This window comes from Sardina pilchardus, chromosome 2, assembly GCF_963854185.1.
Source record: "Sardina pilchardus chromosome 2, fSarPil1.1, whole genome shotgun sequence".
In the NCBI taxonomy this organism is placed as follows: domain Eukaryota; kingdom Metazoa; phylum Chordata; class Actinopteri; order Clupeiformes; family Clupeidae; genus Sardina; species Sardina pilchardus.
Genome location: NC_084995.1, coordinates 17470892 through 17495916, shown reverse-complemented (window position 1 = coordinate 17495916; position 25025 = coordinate 17470892). Strand labels below are relative to the sequence as shown.

At 42.0% G+C, this 25025-nt stretch overlaps 1 protein-coding gene across 5 annotated transcripts; it reads left to right on the top strand.

Moving 5' to 3' along the window:
* The first annotated feature begins 213 nt into the window (after positions 1-213).
* Positions 214-25010, top strand: elf2b (E74-like factor 2b (ets domain transcription factor)). 5 transcript variants are annotated; one of them, XM_062520526.1, is made up of 10 exons: positions 3835-3989; positions 4091-4237; positions 6886-7065; positions 7904-8135; positions 14019-14123; positions 15138-15311; positions 16996-17082; positions 17622-17814; positions 22075-22485; positions 22846-25010. In XM_062520526.1, the coding sequence occupies exons 3-10, from the start codon at positions 6991-6993 to the stop codon at positions 23657-23659; spliced, it is 2091 nt and encodes a 696-aa protein (XP_062376510.1). In that variant the 5' UTR covers positions 3835-3989; positions 4091-4237; positions 6886-6990; the 3' UTR covers positions 23660-25010. The 5 variants fall into 5 exon arrangements, with proteins under 5 accessions (XP_062376511.1, XP_062376509.1, XP_062376510.1 ...); XM_062520527.1 differs by lacking the exons at positions 3835-3989; positions 4091-4237 and adding an exon at positions 214-580 and having other exon boundaries at positions 15171-15311; XM_062520525.1 differs by lacking the exons at positions 3835-3989; positions 4091-4237 and adding an exon at positions 214-580.
* Positions 25011-25025: the final 15 nt, after the last annotated feature.

The following is a 25025-nucleotide window of genomic DNA, read 5'->3' as shown; positions in this document are numbered from 1 at the left end:
TAAACCAGCAACCAGCATGTGCATTCCTCTCGATTCTCTGAAGTCAAACTGATATGAAACTGAAATTATAGTAAATGCGTATGTTTGGTAGTTGCAACAGAATAATTAAAGTTGGATACAATACATTCATTTTGTCTGGTAACGGTGGGGGAGGTTGCTATTTGACGTGACGTCACAGCTTGTGTCACTCTTCGCCTGGCAGTGAGATTTTGACCTGAATGTGAAGCTCAAACTGATGAAAACACGTTTCACGTCCCCTCGATATCATGAACGTTACCATTTGTGAAAACTCACTACTATGCTTGAAAATATTAATTTAGTGTGGTTAAGTTACTACGCCGTGACCGCCAATTTACTAGAAAGCTGTCATCTAACGTTAACGTCAGTATTTCTAACGTTAGTGCTAGCCAGCTAGCACACCCAGCTAACGCCAGCTAGGATAGTCACTTGTTCCCGTTCAGGAGGTTAAGGGTTGTCACAAGTAGACGGTTTCAGCCAAGGAATTGCATATCAGCAGACACCACGGGCATTAACTAGGCATTGATACGATCTATTAACTGCCCAAACACAACTCTAAAAGGTAAGCCACTGCTGATTTCGGATGTTTTAAGTGAGTTGTTTACCCGAACGGGTAAATATCTAACGTTAGCGCCAAGCTGATAGCTAACCAAACACTTAGCATAGATAGCTTGCTAACTAATATTACCTTGTCAGCTAACGTAATATTAACATATCATATAGGCTGTGAGCTTGGTAAAGTAACGTTAACTCAACCCAGACATTGACTAGTTCCATCAACTTTGTTTTAATCGCTGGACAGTGTTAGCATTTGTTAACTGACGGGTAACAGTGAGTCTCGATTGTTTCGGGGCTAAATCAAAGGTCCACTGCGATATGTAATTAACATTTTGGCTAGCAAGTCATATAATGTGAATGCCTTCATGCATTGTTAGCTTGCTAGCATAGTGTTGATGGCTATATAACTGAGTTGAACATTGTGTCAACTTGTTCGAGCTGGCTAACATATACCTGTATTTTTATTTGCATTTACGCAGTGGTAGTATTCTCTGAGAACGCTAACCGTGTAGTAACATGCTGTTGATGGATGACCTGTGGGTTCTGCAGTTAACAGTTGAAGTTAGCCAGCCAATATTGACGAGATTGTTAGCTGCTACATGATTGGTGTTGTTAGCAATATTTTCCACATTAGCATTGAATAAACTACACTTCACTAGTACCGTTACCTGACTAAGCCAGAGACTTCAGAAGGGACCAAGCTGAATTTTGAGTATGTGTTGATTTTAGCTCAGTTCTTATAGATGCATTGCCACAAAAGTTTGAATGTAGCTAGTTAATCAGTAATAGCCTCTCTGAAGTAATTTGCCTAACATTATCTGCTACGCCATTTAAGACAGCCAACATACATTACTCCTCTGACATTCTTTGATAAGTAGGATAACCAGGTTTGGCAAGCATGAACTTAGTTGTCAAAAGCTGTCACATGGACGCTTTCCTTATGGAGGAAAGCGTCACAAACAAACACTTAACGGCCTCTAACCACGAACTGGGCTAACCTTACGATCCTAACTTAAAACTGGTTGGAGAAATTGGACGTTAGTGACAGCTTTTGAGACCAAAGCTCATGCTTGCCAAACCAGGTTATTCTACTTATCAAAGTAAAGTCAGTGTGTATTTCAAGCACTCATGCTCATGTTTGATCAAGCTAGCAGCACAGCAGCTTGTCCTCATCACTCAACCTAGGTAGGTGTAAGCAGTTACAGATGTTGCCAAAACATTGGTCGTGGGGTCAGAACAAGTGTTGTGACTTTCACTCCCTGACGAACTGTTATGTTTGCTTATCATGATAGCTGTTGCAATCAAATGCACATTTGAAATGATTGGTTGTTCAAATGCCAGGTTTCGAACCGTTATATACTTATTCTTCTATTAACAAATGTTACATTTTAGAATCCACCTAGTCATATTCAGCTGTCCTCTGCCTAAACACTATAGTCATCCACTGAAGAGACTCTTGATCGTTGGTTGCTTTGCTGTGGAAAACTCACCACATCACACTCATGGTGATAGCACAGTCAGGCCACCTACAGCTATGTAGTTTGAAGGACTGGCGTTGAGCGGGAATGCGATCTGTCTTAATTTAACCCCATAAACCAGATTGCACTGGTTGCCCAGGTGATGAGATAGGTAGGGAGAAGAAGGGAATGTAAGCACTGCTCAACCCCAGAGGCCTAGCAGCCTGGGCAATATTCCAAGTATGTGTTTTAGTGACAAACCTGGGCAAGTTAACTCATTCTAAGTGGTTAACCTCCTAATATCAGAGCTGTATGGCTTAATTCTCCCAACAAAACAATGTCATGTGGCTATTGGTGTAGGTTTACCACTTACACTGAGTTAACTTGCCCAGGTTTGTCACTAAAACACATACTTGGAATACCCCCCTGGTGGGTTTCAAATGTGTTTTTGCTAATTGTTACTTAGAATACGCCATGTGTCATTATGGGACTAGGATAGTGATTTTAACCTTCCAAAACAGCATTCTGTGTAGAACATGGCCTCTTCTAAAATCCTGGTTTTCCATTAGACTAGTTGTCTGGTGTTTTTTTTTTTATCTTTATCTTTTTAGCTTTATTTTCATAGTCAGATATTTGGTTGAAATACTGGTCCATCTTCACACTACATATGGCTGTTTAATATGTTTCTGTGAGACAGGGTGGATGCTATTCTTCATGGGTACAGTGTGGTGTCCATTGCTTTTTTGCACAATGGAGTTGGTTTCCTGTTGTTGTTGTCTATTTTCATTTGTATTTATAGTTGAGCAGACACTGATTCAAAGGGACCTACAGTGTAGCTTGGCCTGCAAGCGGACCCTGGGTGGCAAATCTGTGTGAAAAAGGTGCAATTAACTCCTATTCTGTTAGCCTCTCTACCAGTTAAATTTCAAGTGACACAGAAAGGTGGAGAAGACATGCAGAGTAATGGGGTGGATAACAGGACACTAGTTTCTCCTCTCCTTCCTTTACCCACTCAGCTCTGTTGGCCACCCACACCATTTAAGTATTTCACAGAAATTCCTTTGAGTGATGCTATGCCCAAATGCAGCAGTCATGGGAATAATTACAGTGTGTACTAGGCAGATAATGGGGTTTCCCACCAGGCTACATTTAGCCTCCATGGGACTCATTGTTGAATGGTAGAGGCTCTTAAATGCAATTTAAAGTTAAATGTGTGTTATACTAGCATCAGTTGGAAATTATTATCCTACATTGGATTGAGAGTTAACCTATGATCATTTCTCACCAGCAGTCACAGTCTGAATAACATACAACAGGATGCAAGGACATTTGAGTGAGAAATTGAACTTGGATTTAAACTCAAGTAGTGTAGGCTACCCGAACAGTGTTTGTGTAAGGTTTCGATTTTCTTACGCTTCCTTGGATTTCACCAACTCGCATTCAAAGGAGAAGGTAGACCTATTCTGTGTCAGGGTATGGAACTGGTCTTCTGCATTGTGCCTTGATTAATATCCCCACTCATGTCTTTCATGTGTCTATTTCACTATGTTCTTTCCAAGGTTAACATTACTGTGAGTAGTGTGTGTACATATACCAAGGTTATAGTTATTGTATGCATTTGATGAGGGATGGTCTAGCCTTGGAGCCAGTAGAGCCCATTACAGACACAAAAGCTCCGTTGTTGCAAGAGCATGTGACACATGTCCTCCTCCCTGACCATGTGACCAAAATGCTGAGTCGCCGTCAGAAAAGCCACCTCACCCACGGTGTGCTTGTCCAAGACGGGGACGACCGAGGGAGCCACAGCCAGAGGCAGAGAAAGGAGGAGGTAGCAAGATGAGGATAGTTAGGCTTGCAGATGGACAGAGCAAGACGGCGAAGAGAGAGAAAGAAAGAGTGGGAGATAGAGGAAATGAATGCACGAAAGGGAGGAAACTAATAAGAGAATGGAATGGGGTGGGTAAAAGGCAGGCACTACTCTCTCTCATTACTTTTAAAGGTGGGGCAGCATGAGCCTAAACCATAAGTTTACTTGGATTTTCTTTTTTGCTGGAGAGATCTTTTAACAGAGTGGATTAATCAGAATGTTACCCAGCGGAATGAATGACCTCATGGAGAAACTGTGCCTGTGGAACCTTGCCTTGGTTAGCCATGGTTGTGGCTTCCTTTGCCTCTTGCCATCAGCTAGTGTGTGTGACATGGTGGTAAGTGTGGAGGTGATACGGCGGATGATATAATCGTGTGTTGGTTTAATAATGGAACCAGTCCGGCTCATGTTGGTCTGTATGAAATATTGATACAATGCTGAGAACAGTATACTCAATGGCGCAAACCTAAAAGCATGTTCTCCAGACGAACATGGAGAGGTGTTTTTGAGGCATGGTGCAATAGAATAAGGTAGTTTGTTAGAGTGTCTGCCTGAGTGTGTGTAAAGGAGATGTTTGGAGGGAAAGGGGCATTTTGTAGTTGTTTCTGGTCTGCTTTTCATGCTGAGTCACATGGATGTGCCCCTCCTTTCTTTGCTCACAACTCACAACTTGCGACTTCTCCTATAGTGTTGCTTGGTGCAGTGCATGTTGGATATTGTAGTATTTAGGTTAGTTCTCGCTCAGCACAAGACGAGACTGTCACAGAAATGTAGTTATAGTTGTAGTTTGTATTATTTAAAAGATTTAGCCCAAGTCATGACTGAAGACGTTGTTTATAAAATACCTTTAGAGTAGCTTTGAGTCAGGCTGCATTGGGAAATATTGGCCAGACTAGAGTATCTTCAGAACACCATTAAAACCTTCTGTCAGTATACATAGCCTAACATTTGGAAGGGGAGAGTGAATCAACCTCTGACTGCTCTCTGAAACAACTGAACTTCTCTGAAAATGGAGGCAACCTGAATTTGATGGTATTGACGGAATTGAATTACCAGTGCTGTGCAGTGACGCATGTTACTTGGTGAAACAGTATAATCTATAAGTCAAGTTAGTTATGATCCTTGGAATGATACCCAAGTCAGTGGTATCGGCTAATTTGCACTTTGTAGTATTGGAATTTGTCAACTAAACTGAAGTTCAACTCATGTAGATTGATAGATAGATAGATAGATACTTTATTGATCCCCAAGGGGAAATTCATGTTGCTGATCTTTTAACCGTTATCAGTGAAACAACCAATGGCCACTATCACTGACATCCCTTACTATTGAAAAAAGTTAAGTTACACAAATAGCAATAGACCCATCTCATGAAATCTGTAGTAATCGTAAATGCTTATCTAGTTAGGACCAAGTGTGGTAGGGTAAGGATTACATGAAATCGGACTTGGCCTACTGGCTGTGCTCCCAAGTCATGTAGGCCTAATATTCAGATTATAGGAGTTATAGAGTATTATGGATGAGCTTGTAGTGATATTTTGGTCGCACTTATTATGTGACGTATCTTCATAGTGGACAGATTGAGCTCGTCAGATGTCAGTCATATGTTAGCTAAGAGCTGGGATGCAGCCGATCTGACTGTTCAAAACAGCCTGAAGTGCAGACAGTGAATTATTCAGGGGAACGCTAGCGGCTGTGCTCACACCCTCTTCCGTCTCGCAGGAGACATAACAGAGCTGTAGCGTCTAGCAGCCTGCCATGGTGTCCGTAGCAACTCATCTTCATAAACAGGAAATTTGTTGTTGCCAATATATAAGTCGAGGATATTCGGCTTTTGGGTGACATTTGTTGGCGGTCGCCATTCACCATTGCATGCTTTTACTTAAATTACCTTCTTTCGTTATATCATACCACTGTAGCTTGAACTTTTTGCGTTTTCTGTGAATTTTACCCAAAAAACAGATATCCCTAACTTTTAGTAGTGTAATTTGCTCATCATTTGTCTGTGCTTGTTAACATGCCTGGTTTGTGTCAAAAGGTAGCGAAGGGATTGTAAGTTGTTGTGTTCTGTTTTCAGATAATATGGTTTAAGTTGGATAGGCATCCTTTTCAACTCCATCAGACATTATGGAGATTAGCGTTGGAAACCAAAGTCTTGTGACCTTGGAGTTGGATTTCTACGGAAACCATGTTTCCCTTACAAGAGTGTGTGTGTGTGTGTGTGTGTGTGTGTGTGTGTTTGTGTTTGTGTGTGTGTATGTGTGTGTGTAATTGAACCCTTTCCTGATTTGGTTCGGAGTTCCTCTGTAGCCTGCTGGAGAGTATTTCCTGTAGCCATGGGAGGTAGACGGAGAGGGGAGGACCTCAGGACCTCTGCGTTATCAGACTTTTGAGGTTTCTCTCAGCGAGATGCCGATTGATTGACCCTGAACTTGGAGTGTATTAAGAACCTGTCAGTACATTTGACAAGTTTTGAGACTGTATCAGTTTGCAGTATATTCTTTGCTAGATCTTGCCCTACACTGAACACCAGAAGGTTTCAATTCAGTGCTTAGCCCAAGTAATAGTATTTTTTTTTAAGAGAGACAGTGATAGCTATGTCTTTTGGTCTTTGGTATTACAATACTGTAATACTGTAACCCCTGTATTGTGACATATGCATGTTTTCTGTCCACTGTTAAATAAATAGTTTGAGATGAGGAAATCACCAAAGACCAAATGCTTCTACTTAAAAGCCCTACTTTCATGACATAATACCACTGCAGCTTGAACTTTTTAACATTTTCCACAAAATGTCACCTGAAAGCCACCTCACCTAACTTTTTTGTGTTGTACATGTTTAGGGGTGCTGGAGGGTGTACAGTATATAATGTTCCTATGTTCTTGGCAGTGATCTCATGTTGTACATGTTTAGGGGTGCTGGAGGGTGTACAGTATATAGTGTGCCTATGTTCTTGGCAGTGATCTCATGTTGTACATGTTTAGGGGTGCTGGAGGGTGGCGTGCGGAGCTACCGGAGCGCGGACTGGCCAGCGCTGTGAGTTACTACGCTGTGAGTGCACGTGCACGCTGCTCCCCGGGGCATGAGCCATGACGTCAGTGGTGCTGGTGGACAGCGGAGGATCGGTGGTGGAGTACGTCACGGTGGTGGACGACTCGCAACAGGTGAGTGAGGGTCTCTCCTCAACCAGCAGTCTGTCGTTGATGAATAAGCAGGCCAATCACATAGGTTGGCTGTTCTGTTGTATCATCATTCATCGTTCTTTTTTTTGTAATATGCTATACTTCAGAATTTATTTTTGTTTGCTTGAATTGTTTCCTTTAAACTTATAAAAGTAGATGTGAAGTATTTGTTGAATATTTTGAATGTATGCACAATTTAACATGAGAACATTGTTTTTAGGATTAATTCAACTTATATGAATCGATAGCTATAGTCTTGCCTTTGCAATTTTATCTTTGATGTTGGTTTAGAAATCGCATAACATTTCCTTATCTCAGAGCATGGTTGAACCATGAAATGCAAAAATGTCTATCAGCAGCTCTCCTTGGTTTATCTGATGCTAGTTGTCAAAGTTTAGCTTGAGATAGTGTGATGCCAATAGAAACCCTCAGTTTAAACTTTGTACCTAAAACCCACACCAGGGCACAGCTTGCTGCACAACTCCGTAAGTCTGTAATGAATGTTTTGATGTAGATGTAGATGTGCTGCCATCTGCAGCAGTGTACACATTTTGCGGTGAAAATTGTAAATGGTCACATCATAGGTACCATTTATCATACCTGACCTATTTTGGTGTGCTCTTGTTTTTTCTTTTTTAAGTGTGTTCCGGAGTGTCAACCTTAATGACTTAATCAATCAAGTGTAGATTTTTAAAGACTGCACAGTGTGTTCAAGAGTGTGTCAGAAACGCAATGGCTCAATGAAATGTAGACTTTAAAGAGTCGGTGCACAGTGTGTCTTACGGAAATGCCTCTCTGGTCTCCATCTGTGCTGCTGCAGGAGGCCCTGTGTGAGGAGGCGGAGTTGGAGACGGAGGGAGATGGGGAGGTGGAGGAGGAGGAGGTGGAGGGGACTGAGGCTGAGTACCCGGCTGTGATCGTGGAGCCTGTACCCAGCGCAGGACGCCTGGAGCAGTGCTTCGCCGCCCAGGTGCTCGTCTACGATGACCAGACCTACCTGATGCAGGGGGTCGCTCAGGAGCAGGAGGTGGAGACGGAGATGGTGGAGATCGGTAAGGGTTTCTCTCCCCTGCTCATTGTACTGGTTTCTCTTATGGCCTGTACAGACTGCACGATTTTTTTTGTCTTTTTCACAATTATCTTTTACGATTGACCGTGTCAGACTAGGCGATCAGAGAACCACAAAATCTTGCCGCGTCTTGATGGTAAGACTGGCCACATTACAAGATCATCTATCGTAGCCTTCTCGTCGCGTGTCGTCACAGTGTTAGTGTCAACACGGGAGTTGTAGGAGATTCCCCAAAAATTCTGACATGCTAGACTTTTGGTCATAACGTCATGGAACGTCACAGAAAATAACTCGTGGGTTGTTGAATATGTCACACACGTTTCTTCCTTCGACAGTTGTTCCCGACTTTGAATATTCGGACACGACAACGGAAATTTGTCGGCCACGACACAATCGTGCCAAAATCGGGCTGATATCATGTAGTCTGTACAGGCCAGTAGGTCGGGATCATCATAATGACCAGTAGCAATTGGCAGACTTTCTGGTTCAACTTTCGGAACAGAATGTGAGGGTTATCTATTACTACGTTTCCCGGCACACCATATTCCAGTTTTATTTTGAATAATGGCAGAATTCCGATTGTGCCCGAGTTGTGTAAACACCTTATGCCTTATGCAGTCATAACTTGATTAATCTTATATTCTGAATGCTAAAAAACTGGAATAACACCCCTAGCATATGCCTCTTTTAACCAAACTGTTGTGCCATTTAAACTCATTAGTCGGAAAATGCTCCTTTCGGAATATTACATTCCGCCTGCCTATGTTCATGCGAGGAATTTTGGTATCTTGGTTTAATGCCCTGACACTTGTGCAGACCCTTGCTTCTAACAGGTCAGTGAAATGCCTTGAACTTGCCTTGTTATGCTTGTTGTGATGTTGGCCTTCCCGTGCCTTCAATCTGTCTAAGGTCCGGTCACTCCCTTGACTCTCCTGTTTCACGTGCCCTCTGGTGGATAATTTCTGTAGTCCATTCCACCATGCAAACAGGGTCCAACCTGTCTTACTAAAAGGCAAGGCAAGCCACATTTATATATAGGGTATTTCATACACAAGCAATTCAATGGGCTTTACGGTGTGAGCAAAAGCATAGAATGGCAAATATCTTTTTCTTCTTTTTTTTTCAAAGGTAAATAATTGTATTTGATCTGTGAGCAGAAAACATCTGAGAACAGTTTGTCTCAAGTCAAGATATGAAACGGGCAACAGTTCAGTTGGGACAGTCTGGAAATTGAATCCAAAGCTGAGCTGCCCCTATTCCATTTAGTTATTTGTAAACAAGCAGCAGTGCTCTAAAGTCATTTCTGTAACTTACTGGAAGCCAGTGCAGGCATCACCATCATGAAAATATGCAGTTTTCTGACCGTGCTTAGTGATGTTTCTCCCCCCCCATAGATTTGAATTCATATTAAACAAAGTAGTCTTTGTGGCTGAAACTGCTTTCAAGAAAGTCTTAACAAAAAATATGGAATTATGAATTACTGTTTTCCAGACCTGGAAAAGTATGGATATTTTGACTTTTGAAAGTATTGAGTAAGTCTGGACGTTTTGGCCATGCTAACATACACAAAGTCAGCCTGCAAAAATTATAAAAAAGTAGGATTCATTTTGAGTTCTTTGTGTATTCATTATTATATTATTTATCCTGAATGGCCAAAATCCCCCAAATACATGGTTTTAGAATAGAGGGCTTACACATTCTGTTCAGATAAAGTCTGGATTTATTATCATTATTATTATTATTATTATTATTTAGAAAAGGGTTATCACCCTGACACCTCGTTTAGCCTGACTTCTAAAGAGTACTACGCCTGAACAGATGTACGATGTGCTTGTGTGAATGCCTTTGTTTCTCAGGCATGAGGCATGATCTACTAAGCTGGCACTACAGATCAATGAAGACATCTAGTAGAACAACCCTGGAAATGCCACAGACTGAGTTTTCTTGATGTATATTCTACCTACCCATTTTCTTGAATGCGACATGTTCACACATCAGAATACGATATTTCACCAGACAGAATTAGTGGTCCAGATTGCTGCAAGGATTGAAGAAGTGACGTGCCACACTTTTACATAGAAGAGATTAGGCTGTTAAGTGCCTGATCAATTGGATCAGATATGATTTTTTTTTTTTTTTTAAATGAGGGGAAAACAGGAGACCTCCAATTGTAAATTGTGAAGAATTTTGTATAATTAAGTAAGTAAGCTCTATTTATGTAGTGCTTTATGCAGACAAGTGTCACAAAGTGGCTTACAGGAGAATAATGTTTGCTACATAGGTTACACTTATGACTTAAAAACTTTTCCTGTCTTCCAAATTAAGTTCCACAGTCTTAAAACATATTAGCAAATGCTTGTCTAACCATTTGAAAACTTAACTTAAAAGGGGTACTTTTAAAATATGTATAGTCTATATTATTTGAAACAACTATGCTTTTTACACAAGTAGTTCTTTAGTAGTAAATGTCTAGATGATGACAAACCAGAAATCATCACATTTCATTATTATCAACAGCACAAAATCATACCTCTTGGAATAGCAGTACAGGTGGTCTAAACAGTTTGTAACAGTCTATTGTGATATATGGCAACAGGCTATTGCGAATAATTTAAATACATGTAATTTATATGGAGCTAGACAATAGACAATTCTGAAAGAAGACTTACTTACTAGACATAAGGTTTTGAGTGTTACAGAAAGCAAAACAAAACAGAATGTGTGCGTTTATTTAGTCTATATGTGTGTGTGTCGAAATGTCAAGTTCATGTCGATATTATTACAGAACATGTCCGACATATTTTTAAGGACAGGCATAATCAAGAGAGTAAAGCATAGGAGTAAATAAGTGAGGAATCGTTTCATCTGCACCCGCACCTCCTCGAATCTCTTCCCTCTGACGTATAGCCGACGTAATCGTGTGAGTGCGGAGGATTTCCTGTATCTAGCGCGGAAGGATCTCGCGCAGGCTGAAGGCGTGTTGTGTGTTTGGCTGAAATTGAGGAGATTTCCTGTCGCAGCGGAGGGATCTCAAATTTGTGGGTCTGAGCAATTCTGTGTAAGTCAATGTGAATCTGCACCTCTGGACGAACATGGCGACTTCACTGCATGAGGGAACCGCTAACCAGCTTGATCTGCTCATTCGGGCAGGTAATGTACTGAGACTAATTCAACTGCGTCCTTTCGCCACAGCATATAGCTCTGTTTGTGACGCGAGTCAGTTGCCGTGCTAAGATCGTTGGAGTTGTTGGGTAAAGTAATGGAGGGCAAATCAGGAAGTGATCACCTTGGTTGGCAACCTGCATGGCGTTGCTTGTTTTCTTCCTACATCTTAAACAGTTTAAAATCGGGTCTTGCTTAGCATGTTTGCAATATGCCAAGGAGGTGTGCACATAGATGTGCTTGCATAGACTTTCAGCATCGTTGCATGTGCAGTTTTTAATAACGGGTTATGTTCAGAGGGAGTGCGCCGCTGTGGAAAACCAGGAAGTGTGTGAGATGTTGTCTCTCCTACGTTTTGCCACGCTGTCTGACTCGGAAGGGCACCGTTTTATTTTTAGCTTGTTTCTTTCGTTCGTTTGACACCCAGATTTCGTGAAATATGTGATTTTTTTTATGTTTACCTTATGGCCGTATTTTTTGTTGCATTCTAAGCTTTTGAGCTGTAGGCTAATGTTAATTTCTCCCTTTTTAGAAGTAACGCAAAACGCTGAATAGCGGACTGCATTGTAAAATGTGGAATGACATCCTTTACAATTCGATGTCATTTATGTGTATAGTTTGCACCGTATCGTGGTGATGTTCCGGCTTTTCCATTTTTTCCTCATCAAATCTGCTTTGTCGCTGAAGACTGGACTTGTCCCGTTATCTAAACGTGGTCACTCAGCTTTGAATTCATAACCACGACGCGAGCCACACTTCACGGCCCACGCAGTCACAGATTTATAATATTAAAAAATGACCAGTGTGTCTTGCTTTTCCAGCTAATATTATATTCGTATGTAGATACACACATGTTTGGAAAATGTTTAACTGTGATATTACGTGGAAACGTTAATATTTCTTGTATTCTTGATGGCGGAAGCATTGTTATTCAACCAGGCGTGTTTTGGTTTGAGCGAAGGTCCCATTTGTCCAATTGAACTCGCCGTTTGTTCGAAATCTCCTTTTCACCCAATGTGACAACATGCTGTGGGAGGAGACTTTCGCTGGATTGTCCACTCCTGTTCGGGGCGGGGATTGAGTGACGGAACGCTGCCGGATCGTCTTCGGGAAGAACTGGAGGGAAAGACGTCTGAGTGTAAACACGGAAGTTAAGGGGGGGCAGCACTACTTTTTGTGCGAATACCATTTGTCTCTCCATGAAGTAGTGCCTTGGTGTGTGCTGTATTATTAGCACTTGTTGCATTTTAGAGAGGAATCGCCTGTTTATTGGCAATATGAGTCTCTTCTTTTCCCCTTTTGTTATCTTTAGGTATGCTGTTGTTTATTTTGGAAGATGCATGAGTTTGTACACTTGTGAAATTGTCTTTGTCCTGGAACACATTTATAGTTTTTACAAGAACAAGGGCCTGTGGATCTCGAGTTGTCCCTTCTTGATGAGGGGTTGAAGGTTTTACAGTTGTTTTTTACTGCACAGCCTGAAGGATAGTTTGGCTACGTGTATTTGAGCTGTTGCATCTGTTTGCTGCTTTGATCAGGGTCACAGTGTCCCACTAGTGCATTTCTGTGTGTAGGTGTGTGAATGAACAGAGTGTCTAAAGATAGCCAGCAAAAGCTCCCGATAGCCAAACATGGGCAAGGCAGGGGAGTAATACGAGCCATGGGCGTTGGGATTGATGGGGGCAGGTGGCTCAGCAGTGGGGCTCTCAGACCTGACTGAGACGAGGCGTCCAGAGGGGACAACAGGCTTCTGCTGTAGGCTCTACTGGAGCAATGGAGGACACTTGAGCAGCAGATATCTGCTCAGAGTCTACGCTAACATAAATCTGTGTCTGTGAACACCCCCTTAACAACAATAATAAAGATTTATCAGACAGTAAGCAGTACGCACGTGATTGTACACGGAAACACACATGTTGTCACTCTGAGGAAATCTCTTATGGGCCAGAAGTGTGTGTCTGTGTGTGTGTGTGTTTGCGCGCACACTCACTCACTCAGTTTCTCTACGGCCTGAGTTGAACATGAGAATGTGTTATACAGTGGACAACGTATAGCATGCAAGTTTAAATGTCGTCCTTGACTCATTTTGAGCCTCATGGCTTCAGTTAATTGTCCTAAATGTGCAAGAAAAAAACCCTATAAGTCCCTGTCTCAACCATTGGTTTATATATATATATTATGGCATTTAAAAAAATTGAAAAAAAGATTGCCATTGCCATGCTTGCTTTTACACTTGCCTAAATTGAGTTAGTTACTTGAACACATCAGCGCTGTGGTACATACATTGAAATAGGATACAAGGAGGTTTATTTGTCACATACATAGACACTAGCGTAAAGCATACTCACATTGATATTTAGTACAGACTGTTCATGAGAAGTTATTTGAATGTTATGGCACATATTCACAAAATAAGTTCAGTATTGCATTGGGTTCTGCTTTTGTTTGTGTGAAAAGCAGTGCTTTCTTCTGGTCGCCGAGGAGATAACTATATGGCAAAAATGTGCTACTGAAATACGGAGCTTTTTCTGACTTTTCCATCCAATCTGTGGTTTGGATGTAAAAAGCAGCTTGCTATGATGTCTTTATAATAAAATGGATGAGTGCATTGGAAATAGAAATGTACTGTACTGCAGTTTCCATAGGTGTCCGTGAAGACATCTGTTGAATCCATATCATAACGGTGTTTTGCTCTTCTCTACAGTGGAAGCATCGGTCCATGGCTCAAGCGTTGACAAGACGATTGAGGCGGCGGAAGCGCTTCTTCACATGGACTCTCCCTCCAGTCTCCGAGGAGACCGCAGTCCAGGTACAGTCTTAAGACAAACCCAAACCCACACACACGCATCCCGGTGCTCACCCCCTGAACCCAGACCGGCTCCGGTCAGCTGAGACCTGAAACAGCTGAAGGCGCCACAGCAAAGCGAAACGAATCGGCTCGGGATTACCGCTGCACTGATATTCATGGCTCAGAGTGGAATTTATGAGTCTCTCAGAAATCCTTCTCTAGGGACTCCAGCAGAATAGGCTTTAAGGCTGTTGCACAGGAGCAGATAGACAGACAGCAGAGGGGGTCTCTGAAATCACGGAGAAACACTAAGGTTGATGCCGAGTGACTGTAGAAGTTAAGCCCGTTAGTCACTTGTGAATATTGGTGAATTTAGTCTCAGTTTTTTTTTATAGCAGTATTAGGGGAAAATCCAGAAAGTGGATTTAATTAAAAGTGTATGCTTTCACAGAGTACTTTACCTCCAATATACCTGAATCTTATTGGTTACTTACTGTCTAATAGCACAGCCCAAATTCTTTACATGTTTTCAACTCCTAATACATTGTATACTCTGATATTTATGGACCTGGAAAGGCCTTGCTTCCGCATTGGGCAGTTGCCGAGGTCACCGCAGTAGCCAGCATTCCACTCTCCTATGTCATTGACATCTGTGGAGTATTTTGGGATGGATCCATCTTGGACAATCTGAACTTGTGTTGAGTTACACAGTGAGAGATAGGGGAGAGCCCGTGCTTCAGAATTTTGAAGAGCTTTTATCACCTCTTATGCGTTATTATCATTTAGTCAGGCACAACGCTGTGCCCGTGGACTTCATGTCGTTCCTCATTTACATCATAAAGTCATTATTTAGTTAAAAATTGTTTGCACAGTTGACCTTGGAACTCATTTACTTAATGCATAACAAAATGTCATTCCCAAGGAGAAAATTGCTGAAGTGAATATGCATAAATAAATAAATAAATAACTTAATATAATAAAACCTAATAAATGTGTCATAGCAGGCATTTTGTTTTTCGATGCTTCCTCATGTAGAAGTGTTTGTGCCCCCCTGTGCCAACTCGCCAGAGATGATGCACGCAGCGATGCGGCCTGACATGCCAGCAGAGGTGGTGGTGGAGGTCAGCACCGAGGAGTCGGAGCCCATGGACATGGGGGTCATGATGGAGGAGACGGAGCTGGAGACCGAGCCGGTCAAGAAGAAGAAGGGTGAGAAGAGCACAGGGCTGTACAGTGCAGGGCACACACATACACTGCTCACAATAAAGTCAGGGATATTCAGCTTTTGGGTTCAATTTCAGGGTGGGCCTAAAATCCACTATAACCTTTACAGGTGAACTTAATGTGACCTTCTCTAAACTTGAGAACTTGAATGCGCATGTCCAACAGTTCAATGTTTCAGTGCTTCCTGTACTGAAACGTAACATTTCACCCAAAAGCCAGATATCCCTAATTTTTGAGTGGTGTATATCTTGCACATCTTATATATCTTGCTACTAAAAATGTGTGATGTGCTATGGAAGATTTACCGATGTAGCACAGGGACGATACTTTCATATTGATGGATTGGGTACTCAATTTTGATTTTCCGCACACAGACACAAAAAAGCACTCCATAGGGGTGTACTATGAAACAAGATCAGTGATATGTTGAGTCTAAAAAATGAAAGTCTCTGCTTAGGTGCGATCAAATTTGGCAAGCAGAGATAAAAGTTTGTGGCTATTGCCTTGTTTTTTGTGTGTTTACAATTGAGAGTACACACAACATTCAGATTTAAACGTTTATAGAAGAAAGTCTGCAAGGAACGTTTGCTTCTATCTGTCACATTATAAAGCACTTAAGGCTTTATGCTCTACACAAGCCTGCCAAATAGTCTAGCTTAGTAGTGCTTAAGTGGCCTACACATGAACACTAGCTTCACAAGACTTTCACTAGGGCTGCTTCAGCCACATACCTTTAGATATCCTCAGTGGGCTATCCACTGTCTGTGTGGGACAATCTAGTGATGGATTTCTTAGATGCACTCTCTTTTTGCCAGTTGAACTACTCAAAAATATGAACTGAACATAAATCACCTTTATACAACTTCTACCTGGTCCAAAATGTCTTAAAATGACTTCAATTGCATATTTAGAAGCTCTTAGAAAGAAAATCCTAAAAGTCCATCCATGGAATGAAGGGAAACTGCATGGAACAAATTGGGATTTTTACACACACACACACACACACACACACACACACACACACACACACACACACACACACACACAGAGCGTGTGTGGCACGTAACTTAGTTGACATGACCGTTTACTTTGTTAGGGACTGTTTTTTATTTTTCTATTATTTACTAGTGAGGTTTCCAATGGTCTATTGTCAGCTCCATGCTTTAGTGTCCACACAGACAACTCCTGTTCAATAAAGCTCAGCCTCTACCCTATGCACTGCACACTATTATGTAATAAGTCCTGTAGGCAGTATACTGTTTCCGCATCTTCACAATGTGTGTATGCACATTACAGGATGTGTGATGTCAAGTCGGGCAGATAAACGCAAATATGCCATGCTACAAGTGTTTAACACCAAATGAAAATGTACGTAGTTCTCAAGATCTCACATCATGCTGAGTCATTGCAATTTCCTCCTTTGAAATCACTTCAGAAGAGGAATCTCAGCAGCAGCCTGCTTCTCTGTTTTGGTGCACTTGCATCAGTACTATTGCAAATCAAATTCAACTCAGGTTTTCAGAGGAAATATCAATATTAAGCACTACATGTTTTGTTCTCTGTGCAGATGCATTCCCTACTGTCCAGATTATGTAAATTCATTTGTGTGTCTGAATAGAGCTTTTGAAATTGTCTGAATAAATGTTTATGTATGTTCAATGTTTTGCAGCTGGTCGCAAGCCAAAGACGCACAGCACGTCCGTGTCAAACGGCTCTCCAGACCTGGGAATCAAGAAGAAGCCCAGAGAAGGAAAGGGTAAGTGTGTATAAACTGGACCCCACAGCACAGAAACGGATGCTAAAACACAGCCTTACTATGTTATCTGCTTTTATTTAGTTGGTACTACTGTTTCTAAGTATTTGCACTCTCTTGTGTTGCTACTAATGATGTAATATGTTACGATTGGACACTATATTAAGGGTTTATTTAGGGCTTACCTAAAGAAATGGAATGAGAATGAGACTCGGTTGAAACAGAAGCTCCATTGAGCAGCTAGTACTGCTGTGCTACTGTATCTCTCTAGACACGTTCCCATCTCTCATCTCATCTGATCATTATGCTAGATTTGAGATGCACCCGTGTGTTTCCCTCTGTTTATGTAACCATGTCCATGCACCTAGTCTGTTTGTTCTGTACCTGTGTAAACACTGTGCAGTGTCGGAGCGTCTTGACTTGTGAAAAATGAAATGTAATATTATTATTAGATTGTTATATATACTATTATTATTATTAGATGTTATATATGTTTTCTATGTGTTTATTTTATTTGTGTTTTCTGTCTGGTGTGTTTTTAGGCAGCACTACGTACCTGTGGGAGTTTCTGTTGGACCTGCTCCAGGATAAGAACACCTGCCCCAGGTACATCAAGTGGACCCAGCGGGAGAAGGGCATCTTCAAGCTGGTGGACTCCAAGGCCGTGTCCAAACTCTGGGGCAAACACAAGAACAAGCCCGACATGAACTATGAGACCATGGGACGAGCTCTCAGGTAAAACCACTGTGTGTTTGTGTGTGTTTGTGTGTGGTTGTGTGTGTTTGTGTGTGGTTGTGTGTGGTTGTGTGTGGTTGTGTGTGTGTGCGCATGCACGCACGTGTTGTGTGGATGTCTGAACTTACATAGCACGTTGATTGTTTAATTGATCACTTGGTATTGTGATTCATTTGAGTGTATGAGGAACAGCCTGCAGCAGTAAGAACATGTTTATGAGGTTAGAATGTGCTGGGAAGTTTCTTTACCCCTTGAGGTCAATGTCTACTCTTCCTTTCTCCCCATTCTGTGTATGAAAGGTGCTACGACGACAATGATGATAAAGATGATGATGATGACGATGATGATGATAATAATAATAATAATCTTTATTTATAGAGCGCTTTTCTAAACATAGTTTCAAAGTGCTTTATATGCAAAGTGCATGATGATGATGATGACAATAATGATAACTAGAGATGTAATTCCAAGGAAATTACGAGTGCATGAAAATTAAAAAATGATGAGGACTTTTATTTTGAAACAATTGTGGGTAGAGGAAACAGTTGAACAGGATATGTGGTCTTAAGAGAGCCAGAAAGCCTGAGACAGAGAGTTGCTGCCAGGTGGCTTTGAACACCTGGCTTAAGATTCTAATTGCTTAACGACTTTATTGTGATGTCATAATCCAATGTTAAGTCTATGGGAGAATAAATGTTTTAAAAAATTCATATAAATTAAACGATAAAGTTTTCAAAGATGAAAATTACATAGCTGAAGTCACCTAAGTAAGACCTACGCAGCGCAGTTTGAATGAAGTTTCTACGTCGAACGGTTGAAGCTGAATTGAACGCACAAAAAGTGTCTGAAGAAGAACTAGACATGTAATTCCAAGGAAATTACGAGTGCATGAAAATGCAAAAATGATGAGGACTTTTATTTTGAAACAGTTGTGGGTAGAGGAAACAGTTGAGAGAGCTTAAGAGAGCCAGAAAGCCTGAGACAGAGAGTTGCTGCCAGGTGGCTTTGAACACCTGGCTTAAGATTCTAATTGCTTAACGACTTCATTGTGATGTCATAATCCAATGTTAAGTCTATGGGAGAAAAAATGTTTTTAAAAATTCATATAAAATAAACGATAAAGTTTTCAAAGATGAAATTTACATAGCTGAAGTCACCTAAGTAAGACCTACGCAGCGCAGTTTGAATGAAGTCTCTACGTCGAACGGTTGAAGCTGAATTGAACGCACAAAAAGTGTGGAAGAAGAATAATATCGATAACTAGAAATGCAATTCCAAGGAATTACCAGTGCATGAAAATGCAAAAATAGATAGATAATGTAGATATGGTTACTAAGGTGTAGCTAGGGTAAACATGGTGGTTGCATAGTTTACAGAGAGTTGATAGTGTGAAGGTAGACGTTTTAAAGATGAAACGTTCCAGTTCTAACTTAAGTAATGATTTCTATTCATGTTAAAATGTTGATTAGCTAACTTAGCTAATGATTTCTAGCAGTTACGTTAAAAATGCTTATTATGCTAGCAATGCTAACTTTACTAACAATGCTAACCAGGTTGATTAGCTAACTTAACCGATGATTTCTAGCAGTAATGCTAAAAATGCTAACTATGCTAACAATGCTAAATTTGCTAACAATGCTAACCAGGTTGATTAGCTAACTTAGTTGATGATTTTTTGCAGTTATACTAAAAATTTTAACTATGCTAACAATGCTAACCATGCTAACTAGCTAACTTGCTAGTGAGGACTTTTATTTTGAAACATTTGTTGCTAGGGTAGGCTATCCATGGTGGCCACTATCAGGAAACAAGAAGTTACTGCAGTATAATCATGTTGGTTGCTATGGAAACAGTCATAAACACTTAATTTTAATGGTTGCTATGTTGGTTGATAGGTACATGGAGGTTTCATGTAGTTGACTGGAGGCATAGTGGATGATAACTGACAGTTGGAATGGTTGAACAGTTCAATAGTTGAGTAGTTTCAATGGTTAAATGATTTAATAGTGTATTATTGCAGTGAGGACCTTTATTTTGAAACAGTTGTGGACAGAGGACGTAGTGAAACAGGATCTGTAGTCTTAATGAGATTGTATGCTTAAAGCCTAAGACAGAAGGTGCCTCTCATATAGCGTTTACGCGTCCTCTCTCGCTCCTCACTGATCTACATAAAGAATGATGGAGCGGCAACAATGGGATAGTCTAGCCCTTCTTCTATCTTTCTTTATGTAGATCATTGAGGATCGAGGAGCGAGGGAGGACATATAAACGCTGCTTGAGAGGGACCCACAGTAAATACTTTAAAAGTTGTATGTAGATAGTCTAATTAATGTTGATAGACAGAATGTTTAATGGATGTTGATAGGCAGATTGTTTAATAGATATTGATTGACAGTTTAATGGGTGGATGAGTGAATGGTCTGAAGAAGATGAATGGATAGAAGGTTGGATGGAATGTGCCTTATATTCTTGTTAAGAGAGACACTGATACAGCTCTCTGAGAGTTGTTGATACAGGTGTAATCAATTTAACTGGCTAGTCTTAAGAGAGCCAGAGTGTACGCTTAAAGCCTGAGACAGAGTAAATCATTTAAAAGTTGAATGTAGCTATGGCTATGGCTATGGCTATGGCTATGGCTATGGCTATGGCTATGGTTATTTAGCAGACGCCTTTGTCCAAAGCGACATACAAATAAATAACAATACAAATTAAATTAACAGTGAACAATTACAAACTAGGGAGAATAGTAATATTATCAGTAAAACAATAATTTTAAGCACTAACCTAATGAGAAATAAAACAGTGAAATGAGAATAGCAATCAAATAAGTCACTCAGTTAATTATATATAATAATAATAACTAAAGCATGGTATGGCTAAATTTAAGGACAATAGCAAAATAAATTTCAAATTCTATCAATAGACAAATTATAACAAAACAATACTATTATACAAACCATAACACATCACAAACTCAAAGGACTAAGTGCATATTAAATAAATATGCCTTAAGACCCCTCTTAAAAGATCCAAAGCTGTTGCTGGAACGGAGAGCACTGGGCAACTCATTCCACCAACACGGAACCACTGAAGAATAGGATCTACAATTTGACCTAGCATGTATGGTTGGTCGACATAACAGACGCTCCTCAGAAGATCGCAATGGGCGGTTGGGAATGTACATCGTGATTAAAGAACTGAAGTAGCTGGGAGCAGATCCAGTCAGTGTCCTATAGGCCAGAGTGAGAGATTTAAATTTAATTCTGGCTACTATAGGGAGCCAGTGGAGAGTAACTAGGAGAGGGGTTACATGTGTCCTCTTTGGCTGATTGAAGACCAGTCTAGTTAATGTTGATAGACAGAGAGTTTAATGGATGTTGATAAACAGTTTAATGGGTGGATGAGTGAATGGTCTGAAGAAGATGAATGGATAGAAAGTTGGATGGAATGTGCCTTATATTCTTGTAGAATGGAGAGACACAGCTCTCTACTGAGAGAGTAGTGGATACAGATACAGGTGTAATCAATTTAACTGGCTAGTCTTAAGAGAGCCAGGCCTGAGACAGAGTAGATTGTTTCAAAGTTGAATGTCGATCGTCTAATTGATGTTGATAGGCAGACTGTTTAGAATGGGTGGATGAGTGAATGGTTTGAAGAAGATGAATGGATAGAAAGTTGGATGGAATTAGGAAGACTTATGTTGATACCGTTGATACAGGGGAACAGAAAATGTAGTCTCAAGAAAGCCAGTTTAAAGCCTGAGAGAGAGAGAGAGAGAGAGAGCTGCTGCACCTGGACTGGCCACCTGGCGTAACATTCTAATTGCTGCCGTGATGTCATAATGAGCAATGTTAAGTCTATGGGGAAATGTTTAATAGTTTTTAATTTACAGTTTAAAAAGTATAAAAGTTACAAAGTTGAAAAATATATTGCACAGGTCTCCTTAGTAAGACCTACGTAACAAAGTTTGAATCAAGTTTCTACGTTAAACGGTTCAAGCTGAATTGCGAGCGTTAGAAGAAGTTGGAATAATAAGAAACCTAGGAAGAACAGTACAGTGCATTTTCATGCACTGTAATAAGAATAAACAGTATAACAGTAGAGTGCATTTTCATGCACTCTAATAATAATATCGATAATAAGAATAAACAGCATAACAGTAGAGTGCATTTTCATGCACTCTAATAATAATCATCATTATTATATTATACTATTATTAACCCCTGAGGTCAATGCCTGCTCCTCCTTTCTCCCCGTTAGGTACTACTATCAGCGTGGTATTCTGTCCAAAGTGGAGGGTCAGCGTCTGGTCTACCAGTTCAAGGAGATGCCCAAAAACATTGTTGTCATCGACGATGACCAGTCGGACCCGGGCGGGGGCGACGAATCGGCAGCGGCGGCAGCGGGCCTGGAGAAGTCGTACGAGCGCGTATCCCTGGCCGGCGGCGAGACGGCCCTGTTGACCTCTGACCTTTCGAAGGCACCTGGGATTCTCAGGGGCGCCGGTGGTCGCGCGGTGATCCACACGGCCAAGGGCAAAGCCGGCGTCACCGCCACCACGCTCACGGCCACGCCCATCCAGCACATCGTCACCGTCTCCACGGCACCAGACGCCTCGCAGACGCAGCTCACGTCCCACGCCACGATCATTCCCACCGCCTCGGGGCCCAGGTGTGTGTGTGTGTGTGTGTGTGTGTGTGTCTCTGTTTGTTTGTCTGTCTGTCTGTCTGTCTGTCTGTCTGTCTGTCTGTCTGTCTGTCTGTCTGTCTGTCTGTTTGTCTGTGTATTCGAGGCGGGGAGAACTATTGGATATTACAGCTACATTTGTTATCTCAACCTTGTTTTTGTGTTCCAACCCAACTTGTGTTTGTGTTGCACATTGATGCTTGACCAGTGCACGAGTCTTAATGAAGGGTCCAAGCATGCGTTCTGATGAAGCCTGTGATTTGTAGCTGTTTGTAATCAGGTTATGGACTAATTGATAGTCTAGTGATGGCTGGTAGTAATTTCTCGTTTCCGCTCATTTCTTAGGACGGTACGTGTGGCCATGCAGGTGCCTGTTGTCATGACCACGGCCCTAGGTCAGAAGATCTCCACGGTAGCAATGCCATCCCACAACCCCTCTCTGTTCACCTCGGCCCCCACCTCCATCGCCACCATGACGGGCACCAACGCGCCCAAAGTGCTCATCCAGACGGTGCCCACCATGATGCCCGCCACGGCGGAGAACGGCGACAAGATCACCGTGCAGCTCGCCAAGATCATCACCATCCCCGCCTCCCAGCTGGCGCAGTGCCAACTGCAGGCCGCCCCTGGCAAGCCCGGCTCGCCAACGAGCATCAACCTGATGGGCACTCCGCTGGCCATGCGGGCGCTCTCCCCGGTGTCGATGGCACCGGGCACCCAGGTGGTGCGCCTGGCGATGCCCGCGCAGCAGGCCAGCGTGCCCGTCCAGCAGCCGCGGCTCCCGCTCAGCCTGGCGCCCACGCAGACCATCTTCACCACCAGCAGTGCCAGCAGCAGCCCCAGGGTGTTCCAGGCCCAGCCGGCCGTGTCGGCAGCAGCCAGGGTGGTGGGCACCGTCGTGGCCACCACCACCGCCGCCGCCCCAGTCGCCCCAGTCGCCAGGCCCGCCATCGTCTCCGCCAGTCAGACGCAAGCGCCGCAGTCGATAACCGTTTCCACGGTGAGCGTCCCCACGACGACGACGACGACAACGGAGACGGCGGTGGCAGCGCTGATGGTGTTGCAGGACACGTGCACGGAGCAGCGGGCGGCGGTCCAGGGGCAGGAGCAGCAGGCCGCAGAGGCGTCCCCTGGCCAGAGTCAGGAGGCAGAGTGCTGAGGGACAGGGAGGCTCGGCACAGAATGTGTGTGTGGATGGCTGATAGACTCACGTGAAGAGGATTGTATCCAGACACACACGCACACGTACACACACACACACACACACACACACACACACACACACACACACATACATATCCGGACTGGACTTATGCGTTCGGCTTGTACAGTTTGAGACACAAAACAAAGAAAAGCTTAATTTCTGTGAAATATGTGACTGTACAAATACAACAATAATTTGCCAGCCAAGCCCTTGTAAAACATCCATATGCATAACGATCTGTCGGCAGAGACCTGACACTAGAACCACATTTTTTTTAAATCCCATTTTTGTAAACACAAAAACTCTCAGCGAGGAATAGGAACTTCGCTGAAATCTCAGCAATTTACAAAAAAAGGGACCAATATATAACATTAGATTTTTTATAAAAAAATCTGTTGACACTAACGGCATCAAGCCGGAAAACTATATGACAAAAAAAAAAAACACTAACAAATAATCATACCAAATGTGAACTTAAAAAGGGAGGAATGGACTGAAAAATTAATTTGCAACACTTTTTGTATAAAGTTTCTTTTTTTTCCCTCTTGTATATTGCATATATGATGCAAAAACCAGCAAAACTGTTTCAACTATCACTGTGCACACAAAGCATCAACGGTCTTGATGCCGAGTGACCTACACAGGACAGAACTGACAAGTCCGGTCCCGGCCAGCTCCGCCAAGGGAGGCCTAAAGGGAATTTGTATATACTTGCTTACAGTTTACGCTAATCTCAAAGTGAAGCAGCCTTAGATTTTTGTTTTGTTTTTTTAAAACAAATAAGCTTATCTGGCTTTTTTTTTTGTGCTCTTTCGTTTTGATACCTTGTACCAAGCACAGTATTACTACAGGACGCAAGATTTGTAAAACAGTTTTAAGTTGAGGATGCCAGTGGGGTTAGGCGCTTGAGGCTGTCCAGTCTTATAGGATGCGACTGCCACTGTATCAAACCTCAGGCTGCTTCAAGAAGCTAGAGGACGTTGGCAGCCAGGTTGCCTCTGGTCTTCGCCTCCCCCCCGTGTTGGTCCGAGAAGTCAGAGGTCAAGTATGGTGGCCTGAGCCACAGTGGCTACTGATATTCTGCTATCTTTCTTTTTTTTTGCATTCAAGTTTATTTCCCCTTAGTTTCCAGAGAAGGGGAGAGGAAGATGTTCGCATTCAGAATGAACTAGTTTGTATATTCAACATTTGAAGTATATTCTATTTTGTTGTACTCTTGTTTCAAAGTGTATTCAAGTAGATTTTACTTAATTATAAAAAAGCTATTCTAAGAACTTGGTTTGTGGTTTGGTTTGTGAAACGAATCCAACATCCAGGTTGG

What these genes read in the sequence shown, in the direction of transcription:
- elf2b (XM_062520525.1), top strand. Translation starts at nt 6,991, where the DNA reads ATGACGTCAGTGGTGCTGGTGGACAGCGGAGGATCGGTGGTGGAGTAC. An exon ending in TGGTGGACGACTCGCAACAG is followed by an intron (nt 7,066 to 7,903) that starts GTGAGTGAGGGT and finishes GTGCTGCTGCAG; the next exon opens with GAGGCCCTGTGTGAGGAGGC. An exon ending in GACGGAGATGGTGGAGATCG is followed by an intron (nt 8,136 to 14,018) that starts GTAAGGGTTTCT and finishes TCTTCTCTACAG; the next exon opens with TGGAAGCATCGGTCCATGGC.